Genomic DNA, 27362 nt, shown 5'->3' on the forward strand with positions numbered 1-27362 from the left:
AGTGGCAGAGAAGGGGAGGCCACTTTAGAAATTAATGAAAGGAGAATGCATTTGAGAGAGAAATGCTCTGATTTAGGTCAGTTCAGTGTGGCTACAGGCAGGAGCGACCCTCTTTGAAATCCTATGACAGGCATGATAATAGCCTATTGCACAGGGGATTATTATGCTCCAGTTTTCCCAATTCCTTACACTGAAAGGAAACAAAAATAGAGTCATTTTGCAACTTCTTCCATGTTGATTAGCCTTAGAAATAGCAGTTGCTTGAAAGCAATTGAGAACATCAATGTTATGTTTCTAAGGCTGTTTCTACACCTGCCTCCCCCCGCCCCCCGGATTGTCTCAGGATCATCCCTGTGCATCCAAATGACACACAGGGGATCCCGGGAGCAGGCAGGGACGATCCCTCCATTTTCCTGTGATAATCCTTAGGTGTAGAAAGGGCCTAGTTTTCTCCCCCCCCACAAAAAAAAAGAAGAGGAGTGGGACTAGGTGAAGTGGCAGATGTATGACCCTAGGTCTATTTTGAAATTCAGGGCATTGCTAGAGGAAATGAGAGCTGCATGGCTGCTACTGGAATTCGCACCCTCATATCTCCTCCTTAGCTCTCTCCTGGTAACTTAGAATAAAATATAAAATGTGATGTTGACAGACTCACATTCTGCAGCCAATGGAGTGGAGGTGAGGGATGTTGGAGCACAGTCACTGTGCATGATGTATTTTGTTTAGGGCTGACAGAGAAATCAAAGTCAAAGTAAAATGAGTTCATATTCCTCTGAATTTGACCTATGGTTTCCAAGGCGGACCAACCTCTTTGAGTCACCATGGATTTTGGACTGGTTTTTACTACCCCAACATTTGCACAAGTGTACTGGAAAATACGCTAATACATACAGCATTCTGAAAAAGATCTATCTAGATCTAGATCTAACTATTTATATATCAGATCAGAACATTTTATTGTATTGGACTCATTGCAATTATGAAGAAAATAATACACCATGCAATAACAGAATGTAATCAGAAATCAAATTAATGGATCACCTGCACAGTCCACTGCAATAGCATTCAGAGTGATTGCATGAATATGTTTTGCAACTTTAGCAAACAAAGCTATTTTGCGTGTAACTTAAGGGTCACAATCTGACAATAACCAGCAACTTTCCACATAGGTACTTTTTCCCTGTAAGAATGCCAAAATCTGCTACAGGAAGCACGCTCTGGGAATATCTATCGATCTATATCATCTCAATTTTCTAAAATACATGACCAATTTCTTTTTCTGAGTCACATGGATTTCACGGCTTGCAAACTGGTTTTTTACTTCCCAGAATTTTAAGAAAATATGAAAAATAAGTTTTAAACAACTATCCAAAAATGTGCATTCCCCCCCCCCCCCCCGCCCCATAGGCTAAAGGATAAAAATGCATATTTTGGGATGGGGATTTTTATATTTTGGGAGAGTTCACACATTTTTGGTAAGGCAAATTTGCACAAGGGCGCACAAATTCAAGTTCATAAGTTGAAAAAAAAAATCCAATTCTGTGAATGAATGGATGACAGAAGGAAAAGCACCTGTGAAACAAAGACGGAACTAATTTAATATACTCTGCTCATCCCTATTTGAAAGGTTCTCAGAGAGCAGGGCTGTGAAATATCTCCTAGCTATCATTTGTTTTATTTATTTATTTATTACACTTATATACCGCTCCCATAGCCAGGACTCTCTGGGCGATTTACAGTTTTTCCTATCAAAGCTAGGAAAAACTGATACCTGCCACCTTGAAGGGCTTCTGCCCATCAGATGAGACAATAGTGGGCAGGATAGATCAATAGTTTAAGTCAACTTTTTATGTCCTGGATTTTGGTTTCTTGGTTGTAGTCTGGCAGGGCTGGGCAACCTACAGCCCTAGCGCTGCTCATGGCCCCTGGCCGAATTTCATGTGGTCCTAAGTCTAAATCCCCTTCCCCAAAATCAGGAAGGAACAAATTCATTCATGTGTGCTTGGACAAGATTTCTCCTTTTATCCTAAATCTTGTACAGTGTATATGTTTTTTGAGTGTGTGCATGCACAATATCAAAGTGCATGTTGAGAGCTGTAGTTGGGAATCTCATAGTATGGCATGACATCATGCATCACCACATTACGTGGCCCCTTTCTGATTGGTTGTTTTTATGTGGCCTGCCTATGGGATGATGTCATGTGATGGTTATATGATGTCGCTTAACCCTGGCATGAAGATGGGACCACACAGTTCTCCTTGGATCCAGAATTGTGGTGGCAAGACAAGATGGAAGGCAACCAATGAGACTGCTTAAAGTAAGCTGGGGGTGGGGGTGGTGTTAGGTAGGTCAACTAAACATTTAGGGAGGGCAATCTGTATTCTAACTCACTGCACATGCTCCGAAGTGCACCATCAATTCTAAACTTAATAGTAAATCCATAATGCATCGATCCTGCTACAAAAGGAGAGTGTTCCAAATGGATGAGTTTTGACCAATAAGCTGATGAATTTTAGCAGGATCAACCTTGCATGCAATCAGGTCAGACCTCTAGGAAGAGGCACCTGTCCCTTTCCTGGTGTCTTGCTGCATAGGAAGGAAGATGGAGAGAGAGTAAAGGGGTTGAGTAAAGAGGTGACCCACCCATGTTAGCTCTGGACCTGCTCACTGATGGTTTCAGCCTTGCCCACTGTCAACATGCGGTCATGACAGATTACCTGTGTGGGAATATGGCCCTCAGTAGAAAAGGTTGCCCAGCCCTGCACTATAGTGGTGTTCGGAGCTGGCTTTTGCATATATCTGTAGCGTATGTGATAACAATCATGGAAATTACAACTAAATAACGATTGCTGAGCATCTATTTCTGCTTGTGTCCTTTGGGTTATCTGGACTGATCTGACAGAATGAGGGTGCATCATGTCCCTTGAGTCTGGGCTGCTGGCAATGAGAGCTCTGAAAATGCCATTTGCCTCGCTATTTGTCCCATGAAAAATGAGTGGATAAGGCCCTGTACAATCCATTACACACCTCATGAGCTGGAGGCTGCGGCAGAGTGGGGGAGATGCATGCAATGGAGAAGGAAGGAGGGAGTTTCATGGACCTATCAGGCCTCTTTCAGTGTGGTAGCAGGTGTGTGTGTGTGTGTGTGCGGGAAAGCCCTTAAGACCAGCTAGGCTTTCTGGATGTTTGTAAGAGGGAAGAAGCGCCTACAGGCAGTTCATGTCTGGGAAATCCACTGTCAGTAAGTGTCACATGTGGAGATAATGAAGCAGAAGGAAATGACTCCAAGAGCTCAAGACACAAACTGCCCACCTCTCCCTGGAGAACTCTGATGGAGAGGCAGAAACATGCCAGGAAGTAACAAGGCCTGCATCTCTAGCGATGCAGTAAGTTAAAAAGACAAACCAACAAAGATTGCATGTGTCATGTGGTTATCTTTCTCAGCCTGTACAGTAGAGACACAAAATATCTTGCAGCATAATCCTATGCATGCCTACTCGGGAGTAAGCCTCACTGGGTTCAAATACACCTTAAAAGTGTGAAGCTTTAGAAAACAAAACAAAAGATATTTCATGTGTGCAATTGCATACACTCCCAATATCCCCATCTAACAAGTGAAGTCATTATTTTCTGGCACCTGATAACTGTGAGTTTCATCAGACGAGCATTTTATCACACACTCGTTACTGCCCACTCATGGTTTTTTTACGGGTGCTTTTGACAATGCTGTCCAGCTCCCATGTGTCTCCTGCTCCTTCTGGCCTTCTTTCTGTCCCATAATAAAATTTATTTTTAGAAGCGAAACTTGCAGCGATCTTCTGCTGTGTGCAGGAAAAGCGGTGCAATAAAAAAAAATCCACTGAATGGGCCACGTGGTCCTTGCCTGTGAGAAAGAAGAAGTATTGTGTGACAGAAGTGGGAAGGGGGGGGAGTGACGGTAGGAAGTGTGATTTTCCCCATCTGATGATCCCCTGTGAAAAAACCAACAGCCCTATTTTGTTTAACACACACACACACATTTTGCCTCTCTCTGTGTGTATGTGTGTTAAAATGTGTGTTAGTATTTGCACCTTTGCACTACCTTTTCTTTCCAACTCACCCATCCCAACTACAGTATCGAATCAATTGCCAGACAATAACTAGGGTGACTGAAGGTCAAAACCCAACCAGCCAACCAGCTTATTGGGTGGTTGTCCTGGGGGTGATCATTAATTTACCCCACAGAGTTGTGAGCGTAGATAGGGCGTGTCTGTGGGGGGCAGGGGAGAAACCATATATGCCATTTTGAATCCAATAGAGTGGATATCAATGAAATAAACACCCAAATACCTATCTAGATAGTAAATGATGCTAGATGTATTTATGTTCTGATTCTTCCATAATAAATACAAACAGAACCATGCTGAGATTAAGCTTTCCTATTATTCTTTTTTAAGGGAACTATAACGGTTATCTCTGTTCCTCCCCAGTAGCATTTTGACCATCTTCCGACCTGGGGGTCCTATCTTCCGATGGTATACCGACATATCTCTGGTTGTACTGATCCATTTAGTTTTCATGGCAAGAATACTGGGGTGGGTTGCAATTACCTTCCCCAGGGATCGTATTTAGTCTGACCTCTCTACCATGACCTTCCCGTCTTGAGTGTCCCTTCACGGTTTAGCTCATGGCATCCTTGAAGTGCTCAAGCTCCAGCACCACGACAAGGTAACGATCTCCTTTGCAAGAAGATCAAACCAGTCCATACTCCAGGAAATAAAGCCAGACTGCTCACTTGAGGGAACGGTATTAAAGGCAAAACTGAAGGACTTTGGCCACATAATGAGAAGACAGGATACCCTGGAGAAGAGGCTGATGCTAGGGTAAGTGGAAGGCAAAAGGAAGAGGGGACGACCAAGGGCGAGATGGATGGATGATATTCTGGAGGTGACAGACTTGACCTTGGGGAAGCTGGGGGTGGCGACAGCCGACAGAAAGCTCTGGCGTGGGCTGGTCCATGAAGTCACGAAGAGTCGGAAACGACTGAACGAATAAACAACAATAATGGTTATGCACTGAGGACATCTGATTCAGAAACCAGTGTGGAACAGCTTACAAGAGTGTAAATTAACAGCGAACTGAGGAGAGACTTACGTAAGCTGTAATTTACACTTATGTAAATTACATAAGTGTAAATTAAGAGCAAGCTGAGGAGAGGCATCAGTAACATGCAATAACAACATAGGTGAGATGTATAGTCTATCGAGCTCAATATTGTTTACCCTGATTGGCAGTATCCAGGGATTTGGACAGAGGACTTTCCCAGGCATTCTTGGAGATGCCAGGAAATGAAACTGGACTCTTCTGAAATCAAAGCACAGGCTCTACCATCCTATGACTTTGAGTGTGGGGTGTGTGTGGTCAGTTAATAGTCTTTATTTAGATAGGGATGGTGCAGTCATCTGGTTGGGACTCAACCACCGGTGAGAACCCCCCAGATGCCAGTCTGTGCTCCCAGCACTTGCCCCACTCGGGGAGCTGCCTTCAGGGTGAGGTATTACCCCATCCCAAAAGGGATGCATTATTTGTGTTGTTACTCTAATCAGATTTGAATGCAGCTTCCGGTCAAATATGCCCCTGGGTCTGCTGCGTATTATAAGCGAAGAAGTTCAGAAGTTGGACGAGCAAATTAAAAATCAGGATATATATGCTTTAATATTAAAATATTTAATTGTATTTAAATAATATTAAATATTATTAAATATTAATTATTAATAATAATAAACATTGAATTCTGTATTGAAATGGCCAGCTAATAACCAAATAAAAATTCCCTCTATTTTTACAAGTGGGGAGAAAAAAGGAGAAAAGGAAGGGGAAGCTGTTATTTTCTTTAGAGCGTGGGGAGCTGGTTGGATAAGAATAGTGAGAAATGGAGGCCATAAATGCCTATCTAAGCATTAATAACATTATTTAAAATTTTAATCCTTGCAGGCAATTTCATTTTCATTTCTTTATGCTTAGTGAGCAACAACAAAAACCGCATTAAAAGGAATGAAGATTGTTTCTTCTAATTACTCTTGTCTTCTTTGGGGATCCAGCTTCATCCTGTCCCAAATAACATTTTTTTTTAATCGAGGGAAGCATCAGACACCTATATTGTCTACCCTTGTAGCTTCTGAAAAGAGAACATTAGTCCAAGTGTGCGCTCGGTAGTTAATACCATGTAACTATGCCAGAGGGACAATTAATTCAGAGGAAGAACGTTGATAGCTTAATCAAAGAAAACTGAGGAGCTACGAGAGAGAAACAGAACAAAAGATGAGAATGAATGGTCAGATCCGTACACTACAGCCTAGGAAGAAAGTGGAAGAACGGGACAGAAGAAATCAGAGGTGGAGATCTAAGAGCAGTGGGCCGAAAGGTCGTTTCTCCGATAACTGTTCCATGGAGTACTAGGTTGGCATTTCTTCTGCCTCTGGATTGCAATGGCTATTTAGCTGATGTATGTCTGTCAAGCTCCTTATGGCTATCTATGCATCATCCTTTGCCATCTCAGTCTCTCCGGATATGAGTTAGTGTATTTTTCAGCAAGAGCTAGAGAAACACAGACACAAGTGGACTGATCAGAGAGAGAGAGAGAGAGAGAGAGAGAGAGAGAGAGAGAGGAGGGGAGGGATGGGGTGGGGTGGGGTGGGGTAGCAAAACGTCCCTAGGAAGACTCTTATGGAGGAAGGATTTTTTTTTTAGCAAGGTCTATCAGGGTCTACTACTGATTCTCTGGGGGATTTCCAGAAGACCTCCAAGAGTTCCTGATTCCCAAGCCTTCAGGAATACAATTAAAAATACAAGTAAAAAGAACATATTTTTGCCTGTGTAGCTGTACTCTCCAGTTTTAGAGTTTTGCATTCCAGACACTGATTTGTAATAACTAAGGCCAGATCTACACAAGCAGGATATAACACTTTGAAAATGGTATATGGAATATGTCCGGGGCCTGAACAATTGTCAGTACTGTTATAAACCTTTATAAAGCAGTAGTGTAGATCCTGCCTAAGATGCTAATTTGTTCCTTTATATTCAGGCTCATGACCGATGGGGGATGTGATGCAATACGTAACTGGGTCCACCCTAAGTCATGATTTGGATCTGGTCTGCACTCCCTCAAGTCACTATTTTGCATTTGGCTGGTCCCACAGGCTCTACTCACCCCCTGTTTCATGGGGCTTACAACCACAACTATGGTAGCCAGGTGTCCTACTTTATGGGGTAGAGTCCTCTGTTTTGAAGAACAGGCAGAGAGCAGTCCTCTATTTGAAGGTGTCCTCTATCTGAAGAGGTGTCCAGTCCAAGTCTGGTTTAAAGACAAAGACCCATAAGGAGGGAGAGCAGCAGGGACATTGATGTTGTCCATCGACAGCTAGCAACTTGACAGCAGACTGAGGAGGCACACAGGTCAACTAGTCAATCTCTCCAACTATGGTGAGATGTCTTATTTTTCTATTCAAATAACACTAATCATCCCTAAATCTGCACCTATGCATATAAATTTGTATGTGTGAATGTTACGCAAATTGGTATCCTCCTTTGTCCTTCTTGGAGTGTGGATCTCTAGGTAGCCATAACAGCACTATCCACACATGAGGAGATTGTATCAAGCTTGGGGGAACCTCCCCCGCCAAGTATTGCAGATGTTAAAAAAAAATGTGTGTGTGTGTGTGTGTGAACCTTAAGAAGAACGAACCCCACAACAGCTTGATGAAATGCTGACTTTGGGGGAGGGCTGGGGGGCAGAAAATGAGGAGAGAGAAGAAATGGAGAATCCTGCAAAAGCCATGGCTGGTTAGAATCCTGAACTGGAGCATTTTACGCTGCAGTATTTTGTCTTTAATAATTGTGTAGAACAGGGAATTTCAACAGGCGTAAGTTTGTGTAATGATTCATCCTGCGCAGCTATCTCAAAATGACAAATTCCTTTGAAGGCATTTCATTGGGCAAAACCTGACGTTTTCACCTGGTGTGTTGAGTCAAAACCCACTGTCAATTTACAATGGAACCTGCTTCAGCATTGTGAGCTGTGCTTGAAGTTGGTCTTGTTTTTTCTTTTTCTTAATATGAATATTGCCAGCTAAAATGACATGAATGAAATGAGTCAAAATCGGTAAATGGCTCCCTTGAGCCCTTCCCTGTTCATAAATCACAGTCTATGAAGATGCACCCAAGCAATCAAATACACCGAGACGTTTAATTAAGTTCAAAGTCTTTTCAGTTGCTGCTGATAAACAAGCCCATGTCATTCTCTTCCCTACCATAGGAAATTAAGAGTCTAGATCATGATTTGCAAACTAGATCAAGCGACACTATTTTCTAAGTTATATGGTTAACAAATCAGATTGGCATGTTTTTGTTCAGAAATTGTATTCCATATCATAAGAATGTAAGAATTGTCTCATTGGATCAGATCAAGGTCAATCTAGTTATTTTTCTAAATACGGCCGGACAGAAAGCTCTAGGCATTCACAATGAATGTGTAACTGATGGTCATCCCTTGTTTCTTCCCAGTATTTATTTAGTAGGGATGTTGCAGGAGTCTGCGAAGGGGATGGGGTCTGTTAGACTCTGCCCTGCTTGGCCTCCCAGACTCAGAGAGCTTCGGCTAAGGGGCGGTATATAAATGTAATAAATAAATAAATAAGGTATATAAAAGGCAGGAGCCACACCAAGCAGGATGTAGCACTATGAAAGTGGTATACGGAATGTGTCAATGGGCCTCAAACAGTCGTCAGTGCACTTCAATACCTCTATAAAGCAGTAGTGTGGCTCGTGCCTTTTATATGCCACTTTCATGGTGCAATATCCTGCTTGGTGTAGATTAGGGCTTGGTGTCAGGCAGGCCTCAACAGGGAGAGCATTCATTAATTGGGGGCCAACCACCTAGAAGTCTCTCTCCCTTGTTGCCACCTTCCAAGCCTCCTTCAGAGGAGGCCCCTGGAGGAGGGGCTTAAATGATTAATGTAGTGTATCAGTAGGTTCATGATCCATTTTTTTTATTGAACAAAGTTATTCCAAAGAAATACTAATGTTCACTCTGCCACTCAAATAAGGGAGGAGAGAACTACGAGTTATGTCCATCTGCCCAGCAAGGTTATAGTATCTTTTAAAACCCCTTTCTTGCTTTGTTATGGAAATCATTGGGATGGACTGCAATTCTCTGCAACACATCCTTGCTCCTCAGTTCTGTTCTTTCTATGATTGTGATTCTTTCTTTTTCATAATTAGATCAAGTCAGCTCTCTGCTGAGATAGTGACAGCTTAGTGTCATCAGCCTGTAGTTTTCCCAAGATCCGGTTCCTTGAAAACTCTTTTAATTGCTTTGGTAACTTTGGTGCATTGAGATTCTCTCGTGAAAAAGAAAAACAACACATGCTATTGATCAAAGTCCTTCTTGTGCTAAGCATGGAAGTTCCAACCTATTGACGATGATGTATAAATACAATCTTCTTGAACATTCCTCCGAGTGTCATTAGAGAGCTTGAACATCAATCCTTTCCTCCACTCACTTACCCAGCTAAGAAAATAAAAGTCTTGCGCATCAAGGTTTCTGAACTTCTGACTCTACTGTAAAAACTCATTAGGATTGTCTTTAGGTTTTACTCCAGCAAACATCCTGTATAACGTTATGTAATAACCTTGCCCGAGTTTTTATGATAATTGGGTGGTTTTTTTTTAGAATGCTTCGTAGTTCTCTTCTGAGACAGTAACCTCTAGATATTACTAGCAAGGTAACAACCAGATAAGATTCTGAAAATAATTACAGAGGCACATCTGATTGCAGGATGAGGGATGTGATCTGTGTGAGTTGTCTTCAAGACCACCATTTCCGGTCTCCTCATAATCTCTAGGAGCAGAGCTTAAGGGCACAGCACGTGTTTTGCATGCAGATGTTCCCAAGATCAGTCCTTGGCATCTCCAGATAGGGCAGGAAAAGACCATTGTAGAAAACCCTGGAGAGCTACTGATGGTTAATTCAAGCCATAGACATCTATGGCAGCAGTCAAAGTGAGCCGCTCAAATGGGATCTATAAAAGTATCATTACTGCTCCGAGAAAGGCTCCCCTATATTTAACTTCTGGAATGCCACAAGAGCTGAGTGCAAGTTACTCGGCGCAAGTTAAATTCACTCCAGCTGATGGAGGTGAAGGCGCACTATAAAAACCACCCTAGCGTCAGTGTAGATTGCCCAGCAGGCTGCCCTAAAGCTGAGGATATGATTCATCTCCTAGTTAAGTGCCCAAGGTATGCGGAGTTGAGGAAACAATACCATGAGCCTTTAATTCCCAGGTTTAATTACATGACATCTAAAGGTGTAGTTCAAACACTTTTGGCTGGTACAGACCATTATACATCATTTAGGACTGCCAAGTTTGTACACCGGGCGATGGAGGTCCGGAAACTATTGATTGACTCAAACGATTAAACTCTAATAACCCAATATTATATGTTGGTTAACATTGTAATTATAACCCGGATGATTGATATCCTATTAACACTCTCTTTTGCAGCACTTTTGCTGGCTAGTGGCAAGCTTGCGGCGGGTATGTTATTGTCTCATCTGTTTGCGAATGGCCCATGCGGCTAATATGCAATAAAGTTTATATAATTCAAGCCATAATTATGTATTCCTCCTGCCCCCTGTATTTCAGTCCCAAGCCATGTAAGGTTTATAGGCCAAAACCAGCACCTTGAATCAGGCACAGAAACATACAGGCAGCTGGTGCAAGTAGGCCAGAATCGGTGGTATACGTTTGGACCTTCTGGTTCCTGTTATCCATCTGGCCACCACAGCTTCTGAATCATCTCCAAGGGCAGCCCCACATAGAGCACATTGCAGTAATCTAACTTGGAGGTTACCAGAGCATAGATGACTGCAGGCACCATTTCTCCCCTGGAAATAGAGTGCAATTGCTCTCCATCACAAGTAAGGTTTTTTTAAAAAAACTTTGAAACTGCTCCTTCCCACCCCCGAGGGGCACAGACTGCCCCTGCACAGCTCCGTGCCCATTTCCAGAACCCCGGTACTTGTGGGGAGGGGATGACCCGTGATCGCATGCCACACTGGCTGTGGTCCTCGGGGTTATCCTGGGACTGCGGAAAAAATAGGAAATCAGCAGTTCCAGTTATTCTGGGGAAAGTCTCTGGTTGTCCCTGCTTGACCCTGGGATCCCCTGTGCATCATTTGGACACACAGGGATGACCTAGAGATGACCCTGGGAAAAATGGGTGGAAAGTATAGGTAACCCGCTCTTGAGGTTTCACTGGGAAATTTGGAGTAAATATAAAGGGGAGTTGCTCCTGAGCAACTCACTTCTATCACCGGTAATAATGCTAAAGAATTTCCCGGAGGAATTGAAGAGTAGATTAAGTAAAGTCTTAATGGAAAAAAATAAAATGAAATTAAGGGAATGGTTAAGAGAAATGAATACAAGAGAGGATTTGGAAGAGGTTTTAAAAGATAAAAAATTAACTTGGTTAAATTATTGGCAATTAGAACAGTGGACTAAAAAGTGGGTAAGAGAAAATGGAGATTGTAGAGAATTGACGAAGTTTGAGGAATTAATAGTTAAGAAAGAAAATGATAAGGGAAAAAGAACAGTGTCAAAAGGATTAATGAGTGAAATTTATAGAATACTGTTGGAGAAAGGGTCGATGGATAGTTCAGGTAAAATGGTTTGGGAGACAGACTTGAATGTACAAATAGGACAACAGAGCTGGGAGGGACTTTGGAAACAAAGAGTGTTGAGAAATATGTCAGTGAGAATAAAAGAGTATTACTTTAAAATTATATGGAAGTGGTACCTAACCCCGGTTAGATTAAATAAGATAAATAATCAGCACTCAGCAAATTGTTGGAGAGGATGTTGGGGAAAAGGAACGTATTTACATATGTGGTGGGAATGCAAATATGTACAAAAATTGTGGAAGATGGTGTTTTTGGAGATTGAAGAAATTGTGGGAATGAAATTAAACGAACACCAAAAGTTGCATTACTGTCACTATTTGAAGATTTAAAATGTAAAAAAGAAATTAAGGAATTGATATCGAATTTGCTGACTGCGGCACGATTGATTGTAGCTAGGAACTGGAAGATTCAAGGGGATTATTGTATTGAAGAATGGTATAAAGAAGTTTGGGATATAGCTATTAATGATAAATTGACTTGTAATGTTAAATTGAGAAGAGGTGTAGCTAAAACAAATGATTTTGAAGGAATTTGGAAACAGTTCCTAATATTTGTATTTTCTAAGGGAAGTGGGAAACCGCCAGCAGAAGAAAGTATGAGATTTTGGAATCAGGAATGAGATCCCGAGGTGGGGGGAGCACTTATATGTTAAGTTTGATTATGTTATGTAGACATGATATTATGTATTCAACATTTATTCAACATTTATGTAGTATGTTTTTTTTCTTTAATTGTATGCTGTATGTTTAAGTATTGTAGAAAATAAAAATATTTTTTTTAAAAAAAAGAGATGACCCTGGGATATATGCATGGTGTAGGCACGGCCTAGGTCTGATCAAGCAGGGCTCTTCTTATGTTCTTAAGAGAGAGTATAAGAGTGCTTGGCTGAATCCATGGAGTCCTGTGATTGCATTCAGCTAAGGGGCTGGAGAGTGTGTCCCCAGTGGGACACATTTTGAATGCCTGAAGAGGGGAACTTCCACAGTTTCCAAACGTTATGCCATAGTTCTTGGCTCGAAAAGATCTCATTAAAAACAGTCATTTTGAGAGAAGGTATGTTTGCAATGCAAACGTTTGTGCAGATTAAAAATAAATCACAGATTAATGCAGAAATGGGATGGAACAACTTATGGGTGAACACGTGCAAAAGTGTAATGGACCAGGAATCGTCCGATTCACCAGTCTCTACCACCTGCAGCCCCGCTGGAGTATTTGGACATAGAAAAATGAAAAAGTTAAGTGGCAGGCTAGTAAAAAACCAATCAGTGGAAGTTTACAGTGATCTGTTGTCCATGCTAATGAATGTAATTAATCTCAGAGGCCAAAAGGCAGGGTAGACATTTTCTAAACTAAAACGAAACAAATAACTTGAACTTTACATTCTTCAGCACTGAGCGATTCAACAAAATGAGGAAGGATATTGTGAATGGCCACTTGACGTCTCACAGGATATTTTGCTAGGTCTTTGGAAATTTCTCTAAAGCATTTATAGAACTCTCATGGTTGATGGAACAACCACAAAATAGGCGTGTGTAAGGGACAAGGTAGGTTCAGGTTGTCATGGTGACATACAAAAAATACCTTCAGTTGATTCCCCAAGATGGTAAATGGGTCTTTTTAAAAAAAATAAAAAATAAATCAGAAAGTTAAGCCAAAATTAGTAGGGATGAGCGACTTCTCCTCTTCAGTTTCATCAGCAGCAAACCGATTGCAACCCTCTAAAATAGGGAAATGATTTTGTACCCGATTCAGGCTCTGTTGTGTTCCTTCCTGATAATATCATTGAAAGTTTAGTGGGGACTGAATCCTTACCCCAAGCCTATGAGCCCCAAAGTCACCTTGCATGTCTGCTCATGTGGGGAACTCAACTCTGTCCTTCGATATTCTAAAATAGCTGGAGGAGCAGGGAGACTGTCAAATATATTAGTCTCTTCTTAGGTGAACAATTTGTAAATTAGGCCTGAGACTTGACTCTTGGAGCATGTCTACACCTAAGGGTGTAGCGGGAAGAAGGATCATGTACTTACCTGCTTCTGCAATCCTCCCCCAGGTTATATATGGCTGTGTGATGTCCCGGAAGAGAAGAGGGACATCATGGGTGCCATTGTTTTTTGAAGAGGAGCCATGAATGCATGGCAAAAAAGTAAGTAACCCCCTAGCCAAATTATTCAGCAGTATTCTGCAGGAAGAAGCTCGTATCAACTGTTCTAAGTGCAGTCAATTGCCTTTGTACAATTCTCTGCACTCTGGGGTTCAGTCAGAAGCGTGTGAATTACTTCTTTTTAATATTATGTTTATGCAATGAAAATTCTTTCATTAACTATATTGGGAAAATTACTTCCGACAGAACAAGCGGCCCCATGCTAAGGAAGAAATGATTTTTAATAAATAGGAATTCGTCTTCAGCAGTCGCTGCCAGGGGTTATAATTTTTCTCTCTTTTCAAGATACCCTATTACACACTAGGGGTTCTGTTAGCTACCCAATTTGGACTGTGCCTTCTGGTATACACGTTTATCTGAGCATCATGCAAACGTAAAACTTGAGACGGGAAGCAAACCTGAAGTTACAATTAAAACCTCAGTGGATGAAAGACAAAGAATGGGGATGCAAGCAAACTTGGTGGCTTCCCAAGTTACTTGTCTTGATGAATGCTTTCAATGTTGACTTTCCAGTGGTTCTCCCACCATGAAACTGGTAATTCTCAAGCTGCGGAGTCCTACATATTTTAATAACTTTTCAAGATGGCATACACCTTGAGAACAATGCCTTCGAACAGGTCTACATATGACTTTTGCCCAGGCATCTCCCGTGTGAGCTAGAGATACTCTTGCGGTCTTATGGGTCTACCTTCTTAAATATGCAGACTGCTCATCTCTTATACAGATCACTAAAATAGGAACCTAGGAAGCTGCCTTATATAAGTCAGACCGTTGGTCTATCTAGCCCAGAATTGTCGACACTGACTGGCAGCAGCACTCCAGGGTTTCAGGCAAGAATTTTTCAAACCTTACCTGGAGATTGAACTGGGGACACTGGGCATGCAAAACAGTAGAGTGACCATATGGAAAGGAGGACAGGGCTCCTGTATCTTTAACAGTTGCCCAGAAAAGGGAATTTCAGCAGGAGTCACTTGTGTGCATGCAGCACCTGATGAAATGCCTTCTTATTTATTTAGTTAGTTAATTAATTACATTTAGATACTGCCCCACAGCCAAAGCTCTCTGGGCGGTTCACAAAAGCTCTTCATCACAACAGTTAAAGCTGCAGGAGCCCTGCCTTCTTTTGCACCTGGTCACTCTAGTATAGCTGCATGCATACAAATGACACCTGCTGTAGTCCCCTTTTCTGGGCAACTGATAAAGATACAGGAGCCCTGTCGTCCTTTCCACATGGTCACCCTAAGTAACAGAGAACACCAGGAGGGGGGAGAGTTATCCTTGACAACAGCCAACTTCCATTTTGTTTTTTTTCTTCCACCCCCTTTGCTGCTTCAAGCATTCTCCTCCGGCTTCTCCTTCCCGTGTGGAAGAGAAACCTTTGTAGCTTCCTGGTCTGTCTCATCTTTTTAAACTCCTGATAAGTTGCACCTCTTCGAGACTAATTAGCTCTGTGATATAATACACCTGGAGGAGAAGGCAATCCATGGCTACTAGTCCTGATGGCTAAGTGCAACCTCCAGTATCTGAGGCAGTAAGCAGGTATACACTAGTTGTTGGGGAACATGGGTGGGAGGGGTGCTGTTTGTGGTTCCTGCTTGTGGTTCAACAAATGGTTGGCCACTGTGTGAACTGAGTGCTGGACTAGATGGACCCTTGGTCTGATCCAACAGGGCTCTCCTTATGTTCTTACTCTCTACAAACATTTGCATAACTAGGGCTGAATCAAGTCAGAGGGAGATCCTGAGCTAGCAGGCTGAAGTGAGGGAAAATCTGCATCCATGTTATTGCAGTGGGGTTGTTGTTTTTTGTCCTGTTTTTTGTTTTTAAAGAGCATTTTCCTGGAACAAGATTGGAGAGATGGGGCATGTGGATAGATAAGAGCATCACACACAAATGCACACAGATACATGTTGTTTTTAACAAGGAAAACACAATAACTATTCAAATTCCCATTACAAGGATGTCAGAGGAAAAATTAGTACATGATACGCTCAGAGCCACAGATTGTTCAGAACTTACTGGTGTGTGAAATCAGATTTAGGCAAAATGCTAGAAAATCAGGAGGCAGCTCAGGGAGACATATCTGCAGCCAGAGAGTTGCCAATAACAAGTGTCAGGATTTGGTAGTTTGGATTTTTTGTCTGAGCCTGTTTAAGATTTCAACTAACCTGAATGGTTATGCATGCATGTCACTGTGTTCAAAAGCCCTACGGAGGATGTTTTGCAAAGCCAAAGGTAGGGTATAGCCTTTTCTTCCACAAATGTGTCTAACTCCCCATTTTAAAGCTGTCTAATTTGGTGGCCAATGGCACATGTTATGGAAGGAAATGTAGTGTGACTATATGCAGTGTGAAGAAGTACCTCCTTTTGTTCTGAATAGGGATGGACAAACCTGTCATATTGGTTTCTCCCACATACCAATTCTTAAAATCACCAGTTCTTTACACCACAAATTAGGGACATCACGGGTGTCCAACTGCGTTTGGAAGTCCAATGGACACCCCCACGTCTGCCCCCAGACCCACTTGGGCACCCAGAGTGTGTTCATGGCCCCACGGTTCTAGTGCCCACATGGTGGATGAGCACCTGGCAGCCATCTGCCCCACTCTACAGCCTCCATTATGCGTGACAGTGGAGGCTCCAGAAATTACGTAATCCCCCTCCCCCATTGCATAAATGGTGGCTGTAAAGGTTCCATTTACGCAGTGGGGGAAATGCGTAATTTTCGGAGCCTCCATTGTTGCGCACCACAGAGGCTCCAAAAATGGTGCATTTCCCCTACTGCATAAATGGTGGCCATAAAGGCTCCATTTACACAAGAGTAAAGGCACGAAGGCTCCTTTATACCCACCATTTATGCAGTGGGGGAAATGATGTAATTTTGTGCACAGCGGAGGCTGTGGAACAGGATGGGCAGGTGCCGGGCACGCGTTGGATGCTCATCAAGCTGCCAAAGAAGTTGCACAGCACGTTTATTTATTTATTTTTGCATTTATATCCCACCTTTTCTCCTCCAAGGAACCAAGGTGGCAAACATAATCATCTCCATTTTATCCCCACAACAACAACCCTGTGAGGTAGTTTGGGCTGAGAGTCTGTGACTGACCCAAAGCCACCCTGTGAGCTTCCACGGCTGAGTGGAGATTAGAACCCAGATCTCCCGACTCCCAGTCCAACACTCTAGCCACTACAACATACATGAAGCAGGGCAAGTGGCAGAGGCAGTGGGGCGACCATCACATCCCTATCCTGAATATGAAGAAATTCATGAACGTTTGTAAATTCTGATCAAAACTGAATTGAAATTCTTGCTCATATGCACATGCCAAATTCAACAGGACCTTGTTGCACCTGTCTGTCGGATAGCTGTTAAAGATGAGGAATTTACCAGAAAAATGGGCTGATTACCTTAAAACAACAACATAAACACAGGCAGGATCTACACTACTGCTTTGTAACAATTTATAACGGTATTAACACTTGTAGGGGCCCGTGCCACATTCCATATGGCATTTTCTAACCGCTTTCAAAGTGCTATATCCTGTTTGCTGTAGATTTGGCCTACCCTGAACCTGCAGGGACAAGTCTGTTCATATTTATTTATTTATTTACTGCATTTCTATACCGCCCAATAGCTGAAGCTCTCTGGGCTGTTCATTTTGTTCTCTCCCCTATGTTTTTTTTTTTTAATCTCAAGTTGTTTTTGTCCCAAATATAAACTCAAACGAAATTTTCACCCGACCCTATTCTCTCATTATGCAACTCCATTGGATAATTTCAGATTCTAATATTATGAGAGAGGGAGACAAACTCAACTCCATCTACTTTCTCTGCACTGTGCACAATAATTTTATACAGCCCGACCACGTCCCCCCTTACTTGCTATTTTTTCCAAACTAAATAGCCCCTAATGTAAAAGCTCCACTATTTCTCAGATGTTTACTACCTACACATTCCATGATGGCCAACTTACGAATCCTCTGCTATGCTATTTATTTCAGTCTCTAAGCTGACGTCTTCCTGTTTTGTAATCAACACAGAATAGCTGACCTAGCATGGATAGCATGTTCTCATTTTTTAACACACACACACACACACACACACACACACACCACTTTGTTTTGTAAATCTTTTCTCTGTGGCATGACAATCATACACTGTCAGTTTAATTTGAACAAATCCTGCTTGGAGTATATATAGGATTTTTCTGCTCTCTAATGTTGAGTTATGGATGCACTTTACCCATCATGAAAGGAGGTGAAAGCAAATCTTATTTGGTCTTGAAGTATGTACTCCGCCACAGAACAAATTGTATATTGTTTTCAAGTCTGTAGATGCAGCATTACAGGGTTTCTTTTGGGCTGGAACTAGATTTTATGAGAGTGTTGGAAGAATCAAACCTGCATCTTCTCTTTTCCTTGGTAAGAATATAATCTATGCAATGTAATGTCAGCTTTTCCTGCCATTTGTGAGGGCAGGCTAAAAAAAGAGGGCAATATCCAATGCGAATTACGTTGTGTTAGCATAAGGAGCACCTAAAACCATGGCAATAATGTTAGGTGGAGGAACGAGGTTCTGCGGAAAACTGGTTGTGCAAATTAAAAATATTGCCATTGCCCCAGAGGTCCCTTACTCTAGGGCAGGGCTAGGCAATGTTTTTTGGGCCATGGGAAGGTTTGGTAATTTGAGAAACTGTCGTAGGCATCACCACAAAGTGGCTGGCATGGGAGGCATAGCAAAAGACAAGGAACCTGCCCCAAAGGCTGAGAACCAAAGTGGGAGGAGTAGGGCACCATTGGCAAGAAAGGAGTTCAGGGGTACATTGGTGGGCATGGATTAAAGATCATAAGAACATAAGAAGAGCCCTGCTGGATCAGACCAAGGGTCCATCTAGTCCAGGACTCTGTTCATACAGTGGCCAACCAGCTGTTGACCAGAGACCCAGAAGGAGGACATGGTGCAACAGCACCCTCCCACCCATGTTCCCCAGCAACTGGTGTATATAGGCTTACTTCCTTTCATACTGGAGGTAGCCCATAGTCACTGAAAGCTTTCTCCTCCAAGAATTTATCCAACCCCATTTTAAGGCAATCCAAATTGGTGATCACTACAGCTTGTGGTAGTGAATCCATAGCTTGTGCTGTGTGAAGAACTACTTCCTTTTATTTGTCCTGAATCTCCCACCAATCAGCTACATGGGATGACCCCTTTGGGCTCTAGTATTATGGGAGAGGGAGAAAAATGTCTCCCTATCCACATTCTCCACACCATGCATCAATTTGTACATCTCTATCATGTCTCCCCTTGGCCTCCTTTTTTCCTAGCTAAACAATTAACTACCCCTGTACTATCAGAAAATAATCTTTGTCAGCGGAATTACATTGCTGGATCCTGTCCAGAGCCTGTTGATGTCACCTCTCACATTGGTACGTCTAGGTGCAAGGACAGCAGGAGGTGGGAGTCCCTCCCACCTGAAAAGCATCATCCACTGGACCCCCACTTGGCACAGTCTCCCAGTAGGGATGGATGGACTCACCAACGTCCGGCTCTGTCGGAAGCTTGCCAAGCCGCTGTCTGCCCCCTCTGCTTGTGGCCCCGAGTGAGTTTCTTTGCAGTCCAGCAAGCACCCAACGAAGCTGTGAGGCCACCCACCCTCCTCCAGAGCCTCCACTGTGTGCAGCAACGGTAGCTCCAGAAATGGCATATTTGCCAAGTTGCCTAAATGGCAACATAATTTACAGTACTTTTTACTTACTTTTGGGTGGAGCGCAATTGCGCTCCGTCTCCCCTGTTAAAAAATAAAGTAAAATGGCGGCCGTGATGTCCCTCTTCCCTTCTGGACATCGCGCCGCTCTTTGGACGATGGGGGAGGATCGCGGAAGCAGGTAAGTCCATGTTTCTCCCCCCTCCCTCCTTTTACACCCTTATGTGTAGACATGCCCATGGTCTGGCCAAAATGGAAACTTGTAATCATCAGCCGTAAAATTAAAACACACGTCTTGACATGCAAATAATTCTGGTCTAATACTGTCATTCACTTTCAGAAAAGCTAACAAACCAAGGCAAACACATTATAAAAAAAAGACACTGTCTTCCTGAAATTAGATTTTTGTTAGCTAAAAGCAGACAATTAAAACACTTTTTCTTTTGCAGAGGGAGCAAAGTAAGTAATAATAGAGCCTTAATAGGATTTTCCTTTGCTAGAATGGTTTGGGATGATTTTATTTTAACTATAATTAATGGGCATGTAATGGTAATAATGAGCTGAAATGAAAGCTCAATAATGAGATGGTGTGTATGTGTGTGTGTGTGTGTGTGTGTGTGTGTGTGTGTGTGTGAGAGAGAGAGAGAGAGAGAGAGAGAGAGAGAGAGAGAGAGAAGGAAGAAATGAACAAAGCTTGTTTTTGTTTTTTAAGTTTATGCCTCCTGCTTAAGGACTATCTGAAGCCAATAAAACAAAAATAAATCTAGAACAGTGGTAGTTTTTACACTGACTGAGTTCACACAGTCAGCGGTTGAGTGTGGTTTGTTGTTGAACTGTGGGTTGTTTGTTGAATCATGGGCTAGCATGTTGTCTGAACCTAGGACATTTTCTGCAGGGTAATTGTTAACCATGGAGTGTGGCTTATTTGTCTCAAACAAGCCACCTTGAAAATCCATGGTGTGTGATTGAGGTGTTCAGGATGTGTAACAAGCCACACTACATGGTTAGCAAGCCACCTTGCAGAAAATGTCCTAGGTTCAGACAACATGCTAACCCACGGTTCAACAAACAACCTACGATTCAACAATAACCCACGCTCAACCTGTGGGTTAGCAACGTTCCTCGTTGCAAAGCTGGCCAAATTTGGCAAGCATCCTTTTAAGGCCAATTTTATTCAATGATAGAAGTACCAGATGATTGGCATAAAGCAGTATTGAGATGTTACGGTTGTCAGTTGAGAAAGGAGAAAAGAAAGGGAGGAAAAAAGGAAGGGATTTAGCATGTTATATCAACAGCCTCACTGTGTTCTGAAGAACCTTAGCATGTCTTGGAAGCTTATCAGAGATTCCTCAAGGGGGAAAGCAAAGTTAATGGCCAAGCAACCTTGGAAGAGAATTTGCCCACCATTCCTGATCTTGCATAGCAACGCACAGCCATGGGATACTTTGAGTCCGCCTTGAGCTCACATGGGGCAGTGATGACCCTGGCCATCAGTCAGCAGGAAATGTGCCTTCTGATGCTTCCCAGAATTCTCTGAGAAAGTCCATGGTACCATGGCAGACTTGAACGTAGAAAGTGTGAAAAACAGTGGTTTTGCACCCAGTCCTTTGTACGTTTAGACAGAAGAAACTCCCACAACTCCCAGCATGTCCCAGCCACTCAATTATATAGTGTTTATGGTTCCAAACCAAGCATTTTTGAACATGCCTGGTTTAAAACAAGATCCTTTCCATAAGAAGAAAAGTAGTTCATTAATTTAGGTAAGCTATTAGTATCCAAACGTCCATAAAAAACCCAAAAACAAAACCCTCTAATTAATAATATACATTAGAATGGAAAATAAAAATAAAAAGCATCACACATTTTCATTACGTAGCACATTCAGCATTTTAAGCCAACTATTGTCTGTCAAAGGAGCGGGACTGTTATCTCTTTCTTACAGGCATTTGTGCATTCAAAAGCGAACGTTAATGAACTGACATCTGACCTTTTATTTTCTCTCAGTGCTTTGTCTCCTTTCTTCCATGAAATAGTTGGTTTGGGGGAGCCTTGTGGTTTGCACTCAATGACAGCTTCTTGGCCCTTGGTAATAATGATTGTTTTCTTCTGTTGACTTAGGGGAAAAGCTGGAGCGGAAGCTGGTGAAAAAGGAAATGTCTTAGCCTGACACTTAAATATTTAGCTTACCATTTCGATGAATGCTTTCGCAAATTGCATGCCACTTTTTGTGGGTGCTTTTTTTTTTTCTTATGGAAGCTCTTACAATGCATAACCCTATAGCTGTTTAACAAAAGCACATAGTAAGTTAGTATGCAAATCCGAAAGGATACATTGGAATGCTTTGCAATTAAACCATATCGGAAATTATACAACTATAAAAGTTTAAATTATGAATGAAAGAATTTTAGAATTAGAAAAGTGCTTGAAAGGGAGAGATTTAGGGAAAGAAGAGGAGGATTCATTTAACCATTTGATTAAAATTATTTGTAGTTAACATGCTTCTAAAAAGTTGAAAATGCAAATGCTTTCTATATATTAGAAACAAACTGTGGTTTAAATTATGAATGAAATAATTCATAATTTGTTTCATGGGGCATGTCTACGCCAGTCATTTATCCCAGGGTCAGCTCGAGGTCGTCCCTGTGCATCCAAAGGATGCACGTGGGATCTTGGGGTCAACCTGGGATGACCTCTCAGTTGACCCGGGATGAAGTGGACTGGATATATTATGATTTTTCCCACAGTTACGGGACAACCCCAAGGACCGCGGGCGATGTGGCACAGTCTCCCAGGTCCTCCCTCCTCACTGTGAGTAGGGCCTCAGCAAATGGGCATGGAGCTGTTGGGGGGGGCTCCATGCCCATTGAGGGGGCAGAGGTTTCACCATCCCTTGGACGGCTCTCGGCATCTTTGGGTGCCAAGGTTTTAAACTTACTTTGGCGCACGATTGCGCCCGCGTTGCTGTGCAAATGTCTCCACAATGGGATGTCCCTCCTCACTTCCGGGATGATGCTCAGGCATGTGCACACTGGGGGACGATCCCGGAAGCGGAAAAGCCTGGGATCCTCCTCCCACATCCCGGAAAGCCTGTAGTTGTAGACGTGCCCAACCTTCGTTTCATTTATTTTCTTATATGCCCACATTTGAATTCGTTCCCCTCCCCTACATCTTTCTTTTGTTTAACAGTTTTGTTTAACAGAACACTGGACTTGTTGGAACATGGCCTGATCCACCAAGGTAATTCCTAGGGTGGGGAAAGAAAATTGTTCCATTTGAATGTTTAAACCAATTTACCAAATTTATGCCTGACAAACCAATGAGTGATCTATAACAGAGATGCACACCAAAATTTTCACTTTTCTGGATGTAGTACTATAGTTCTTCATTAAAACAAAGGTACACAAAAATGCACACATCAAGGAAAGTTGCACACATACATTATGGAAAAGTGGGACAAAAATGTCTGCAATATTATAAAAAAAAAAACCCACAGAAACACATCATTTTAGGAAGAAAAACAGCAAAAATGCACACATTAGCAAAATGTGCACACCAAAATACATACACTTGGAAAAAGTGCATACAAATGCATATGAATATTCAAGCAGACTTTTTTTTTTTTTAAAAAAAAATCATACATTGATATGAAACTGGGCCAAATTGAACTTAAGGTTGGTAAAATGAGAATCTGAAACATAACCAAAATTGACAGATTTGTCCATCCATAGTAACTTCTATATGCAGAAAGGAAATAGGTAGCTACATTAAAAAAAAAATCTAAAGTAATTGCAGATCAGGATCCTAGTGTGGGTGTCTGGAAGGGTTGTTGGAAATATCACAACCTCATCTGCAATTTACTGAAACTGAGCAGTATTGTCGTCAGTTAGTTCATGGGAATTTAGGCCACAGCCTGCCTTGGGATCTCTATAGCCTACAGTGTGTTTTCCTGTGATTTGGGGTTTTTTGTTCCTCCGTTCCTCCCCTCCCTCTCTCTGACCTCCTCCATTGCTGGGAGCAGTTGTGTTTGCTCTATTGCTCCTACCAACGTTACAGAACACAAAACGGACTGAACAAACTCTTGCTTGAAACTATATGCTGTACGTGCATTTTTATGCAAGTGAATCAACTAGTTTCCTGTTCTTTACTAAAGAAGGCTGGGGTCTCCATTTTAGCCTTGTGTGCATATGGGACTGGTAAACATTCATTCTGTTCTGCCTTTTATTTTTTCTCTGCTAACTGCCTTTCTGACAGGAAGCATCAGTACTAAATAATTCCCCCCAGGCTTTAACACTTCGCCCCCTGCTTTGTTCCTGACTGGACACACTATACCATCATTTCAATGGGACTTGCTCTGGAAAACATCCCGGTGTATTGTGCTCTTTGCCAACAGTATATTCGTAACAATAAAATGGATAGCAAACAACCTTAATTAAATACGCACCCAAAATCCTCAACTCGGCACTGGCGTAAATGGCTCCATGCTTATTTTCTGCTACACACTGGTACATTCCAGCATCAGACTGATTGACACTGTGGATCATCAGTACACCATTAACCATCTCAATCCTGCTCTGTAATGGAATAGAAACATAATTCTACAAAAGCAAACAACACCAGGAAAACGTGCTGGGTTTTCAGCTTTATATGAAAGAAGTGGGGGGAGGTGGCACTTGTTAATATGCCAAACATGCATGGAAGTCACTTACTGAGTTCAATGGTGGTTAGGGTGACCAACTGTCAGGATTTCCCTGGATTTGTCCTGTTTTTTGTTCTTTCCATGGTGTCAGGGGGGATTTTCTATAATTTTCAATAATGTCCTGGAATGACACACCTTCCCCTTTAAGGCTGCCATTAGCATGGCAGGAGGGAATGACATGCTTTCTTGAGGCACATCATTCCCCCACCCCGAGCTCCAATTGAGGTCTTAAAGGGGAAAGTGGGTCATTCGTGGACATTATAGAAAAGGCCCCAATTGGAGTGGATGGTGGTGGTGCAGAATGAAATCCTTTCCACTCCTCCACTCCAATCGGGTTCTTTAAGGTGGCGGGGGAATAACGTACTTTCTGCAGAACTCAGAAAGCTGCTTCCCCCCACACACACTAGGTGTCCTCTTTTTTGGTTTCTCAAATATGGTCACCCTAATGGTGATGGTTTTTCTTTAATTTTGCCTTTTTACTCTGTGACAATTATTATTAGTAGTATATTTATTTGTATCCCGCCTTTTGCCCAATATTTGACAATGCCAAAATATTTGGGATGCTTAAATGTGCATACAATGGATACAGCCTGGGATTATCCTCTTTTATTAACTTTTCTAACTCATTGCCTTATTGCCATTTGCTTTCTACAGGGTATTCTACTGTGCAGGACTCTGAGATTGAAGAAGTGAATAGCGCCTGTATAATTGGCGGCCCAAGCCAAACCTAGCCCATTGACTATGGAAGCCCACAGAGGATGCATTAAGCCTCTTGCTTTTTCTGCTGCCCGTGATTTCAAGAATAGGGTGACTGTCACCTGCCACACTACATAATACATGACTAGTGGGATGCGCTCAGTTTGGTGGGGCCTGGAATATCTATTAACCCACCAGTTTTGCTCTGTGCTGCTTTCGCTGGAGAAATCATGTCCCATGACAAAGAAAGGATCATGTTGTATTTCTACTGAAGTAGCACTCATCAGATTGAGTACGACCCAAGCGAATACATATTTTGACCTCATGGCAATGGTCCATCCCACCAGAAAAATCATTGGTGTATGTCAGGATTTAATTGATCAGAAACTTGCAGTGAAATTTGTCCACCTGAGTCAATGTACTTTTCTTGTGAAACGGCTGATTACGTTTTTCAGACAGGAGAGGACTGTCCCTGAAAACGTATTGCGCCTGAAAAAGTATTGCAAGAATACATTCTGCAAAGACAGGCAGAGTTCTCTTAACCTTGGAAAGTGGCATTCCAAGCTAGTGTATGCGTAATGTCAGTTCACATGTATTCCATCATTGCAGTGACCATCTTGCGCCTGCAAACCCAACAGGAGATGCATCAATAAGAACTTGGGCATCTGTGAGTTTGCCAGATATGCTGGTAATGAATTTTTACAATGCAGCTTGTTATATTTATACCACACCTTTTGGCCTCTACAGTATATTTATTGTTTTTATCCTTCTATTGGTAAACCACCTTGGGCAGTATTTATAGCAGAAATGCAGGATATACATTTTAAAATATGTTAATTGTGACCAATTCAGCTCTTGGCCTGGAAGAAAAAATGTGCATGTACAAACTGCATATGCACAGAAGTGAGTTCAGCACATGAAGTCCACTGCCAGCATGGGAAGGGGTAAGGAAAGGGCTGGACAGTGCTCGTAGTTCCATGGGCTTTCAGACAGAAGAATAAGTTGTATATATGCACTTTGATTCAATTGTTATGTGTTACAGTTTTTCCTCTTTGTGATAACCTTTGGTTTTAGGAATTAAGTACTGACTGACTGGTTGACTGAATTTATGCAAACCCCAATAAAATGAAAAAGAAGAATAACTAGGTTTTCCATTTATGATTAATGCTGTATGTATGATGCAATTCCACAGAAGTGCATAATGTAGATTAGGTAGGGAAGCTGGAGGAATCCAGTTGTGGGGTGGAGTTGAATGGGTTTTCTTCGGCTCAGCCTCCCAGACTCTGTCCGGTCGTCCACCAGCTGGCCCCTGTCAGTGCGCAATGAGTCAGGCCAGCTAATAGAATTTCTGTAACTCATTATTATTTATGTAAAAAGACACCTGGCAAATTACAGTCATAAACTGTGTAATGTGCGCAAATTAGTGCTGCAATTTGTGCAAACCACACAATTTACAACTATAATTTGTGCAAATTATGGAAATATGTGCAATTTGCAGAAATCTCTATTTGTGCAAATTATGGCTGAGACCCAAAAAGAGATGTATAAAAAATCCTTTAAACTTGGGATAACCATGTGGCTCAGCTCGCAAAAGTGAGCCAAGTTGGGTGCACCATGGAAGTCTGGCAAGCCCCAAAAGGCAGGGGGTTGGACTCGATGGCCTTATAGGCCCCTTCCAACTCTACTGTGATTCCATGGTAATGGAAATCCCTGGGATTAGGTGCAGAGTTCTGCTTCCTCAGAACTTCAGCCTTCTTTTCTTTTTAAAATCTAAGCTTCATGATTTTGAAGATAAGCTTGAAAGTTTGAAAGCAATGCACGCTGAAATCCATAAGCCAAAGAGACTGCTGAATAGACAGTATCCACTGTGGCATAATTACTAGCATAAATATCATTGTGCCAGTTTAAATGTCTCTAACACAATACCAGTAGCATTACCATGTGTGTGGATTTCTCGGGGAAATCAGTGTGCCAGCTAATGTTATTGGTGCTGTGCTAGGGTAGCATACACTAGTGCAACTTAATTTACATTAGCAGTTGGGCCCCACTAGATGCTGACCAATATGTCCAGTGATCTCTTTGGAGCTCTGTCCTATATAGACTCTTCTCTCACCCCATTACTTACAGAAGGGAGGAAAAACGTGCAAATGGCTACGTCTATATAAACTTGCTTAACTTGCCTAAATTATGCAATTATGATTTTCTTATTACAGAAAAGCACTCTATCACTGACCTTAAAGTGGCCATTATGGAGCAAAGACACTTCAAAGGACTTCAGACTTCATGAATAAGTTTAATTCTATCGCCAGAGGCTCGAATCAGGATAAAGGATTCTTATCAAACGACACATGTCAATTGGCTACCTAAGGGCAGGATGTGCCCGGT

The 27362-nt window shown here is 42.1% G+C and overlaps 1 protein-coding gene across 1 annotated transcript in view; it reads right to left on the minus strand.

Moving 5' to 3' along the window:
* The window catches only part of CNTN5 (contactin 5), a 447440-nt gene that overhangs the window by 119556 nt on the left and 300522 nt on the right, over positions 1 to 27362 (minus strand). The window contains exons 10-11 of the mRNA XM_063127114.1: positions 24027 to 24156; positions 21573 to 21723 (exon numbers count right to left, since the gene is read on the minus strand). Of these exons, the coding sequence (XP_062983184.1) occupies positions 21573 to 21723; positions 24027 to 24156 (281 nt within the window). The remainder of the gene's footprint in view (positions 1 to 21572; positions 21724 to 24026; positions 24157 to 27362) is intronic.

This window comes from Elgaria multicarinata, chromosome 5 (assembly GCF_023053635.1).
Source record: "Elgaria multicarinata webbii isolate HBS135686 ecotype San Diego chromosome 5, rElgMul1.1.pri, whole genome shotgun sequence".
NCBI classification, from domain to species: Eukaryota; Metazoa; Chordata; class Lepidosauria; order Squamata; family Anguidae; genus Elgaria; species Elgaria multicarinata.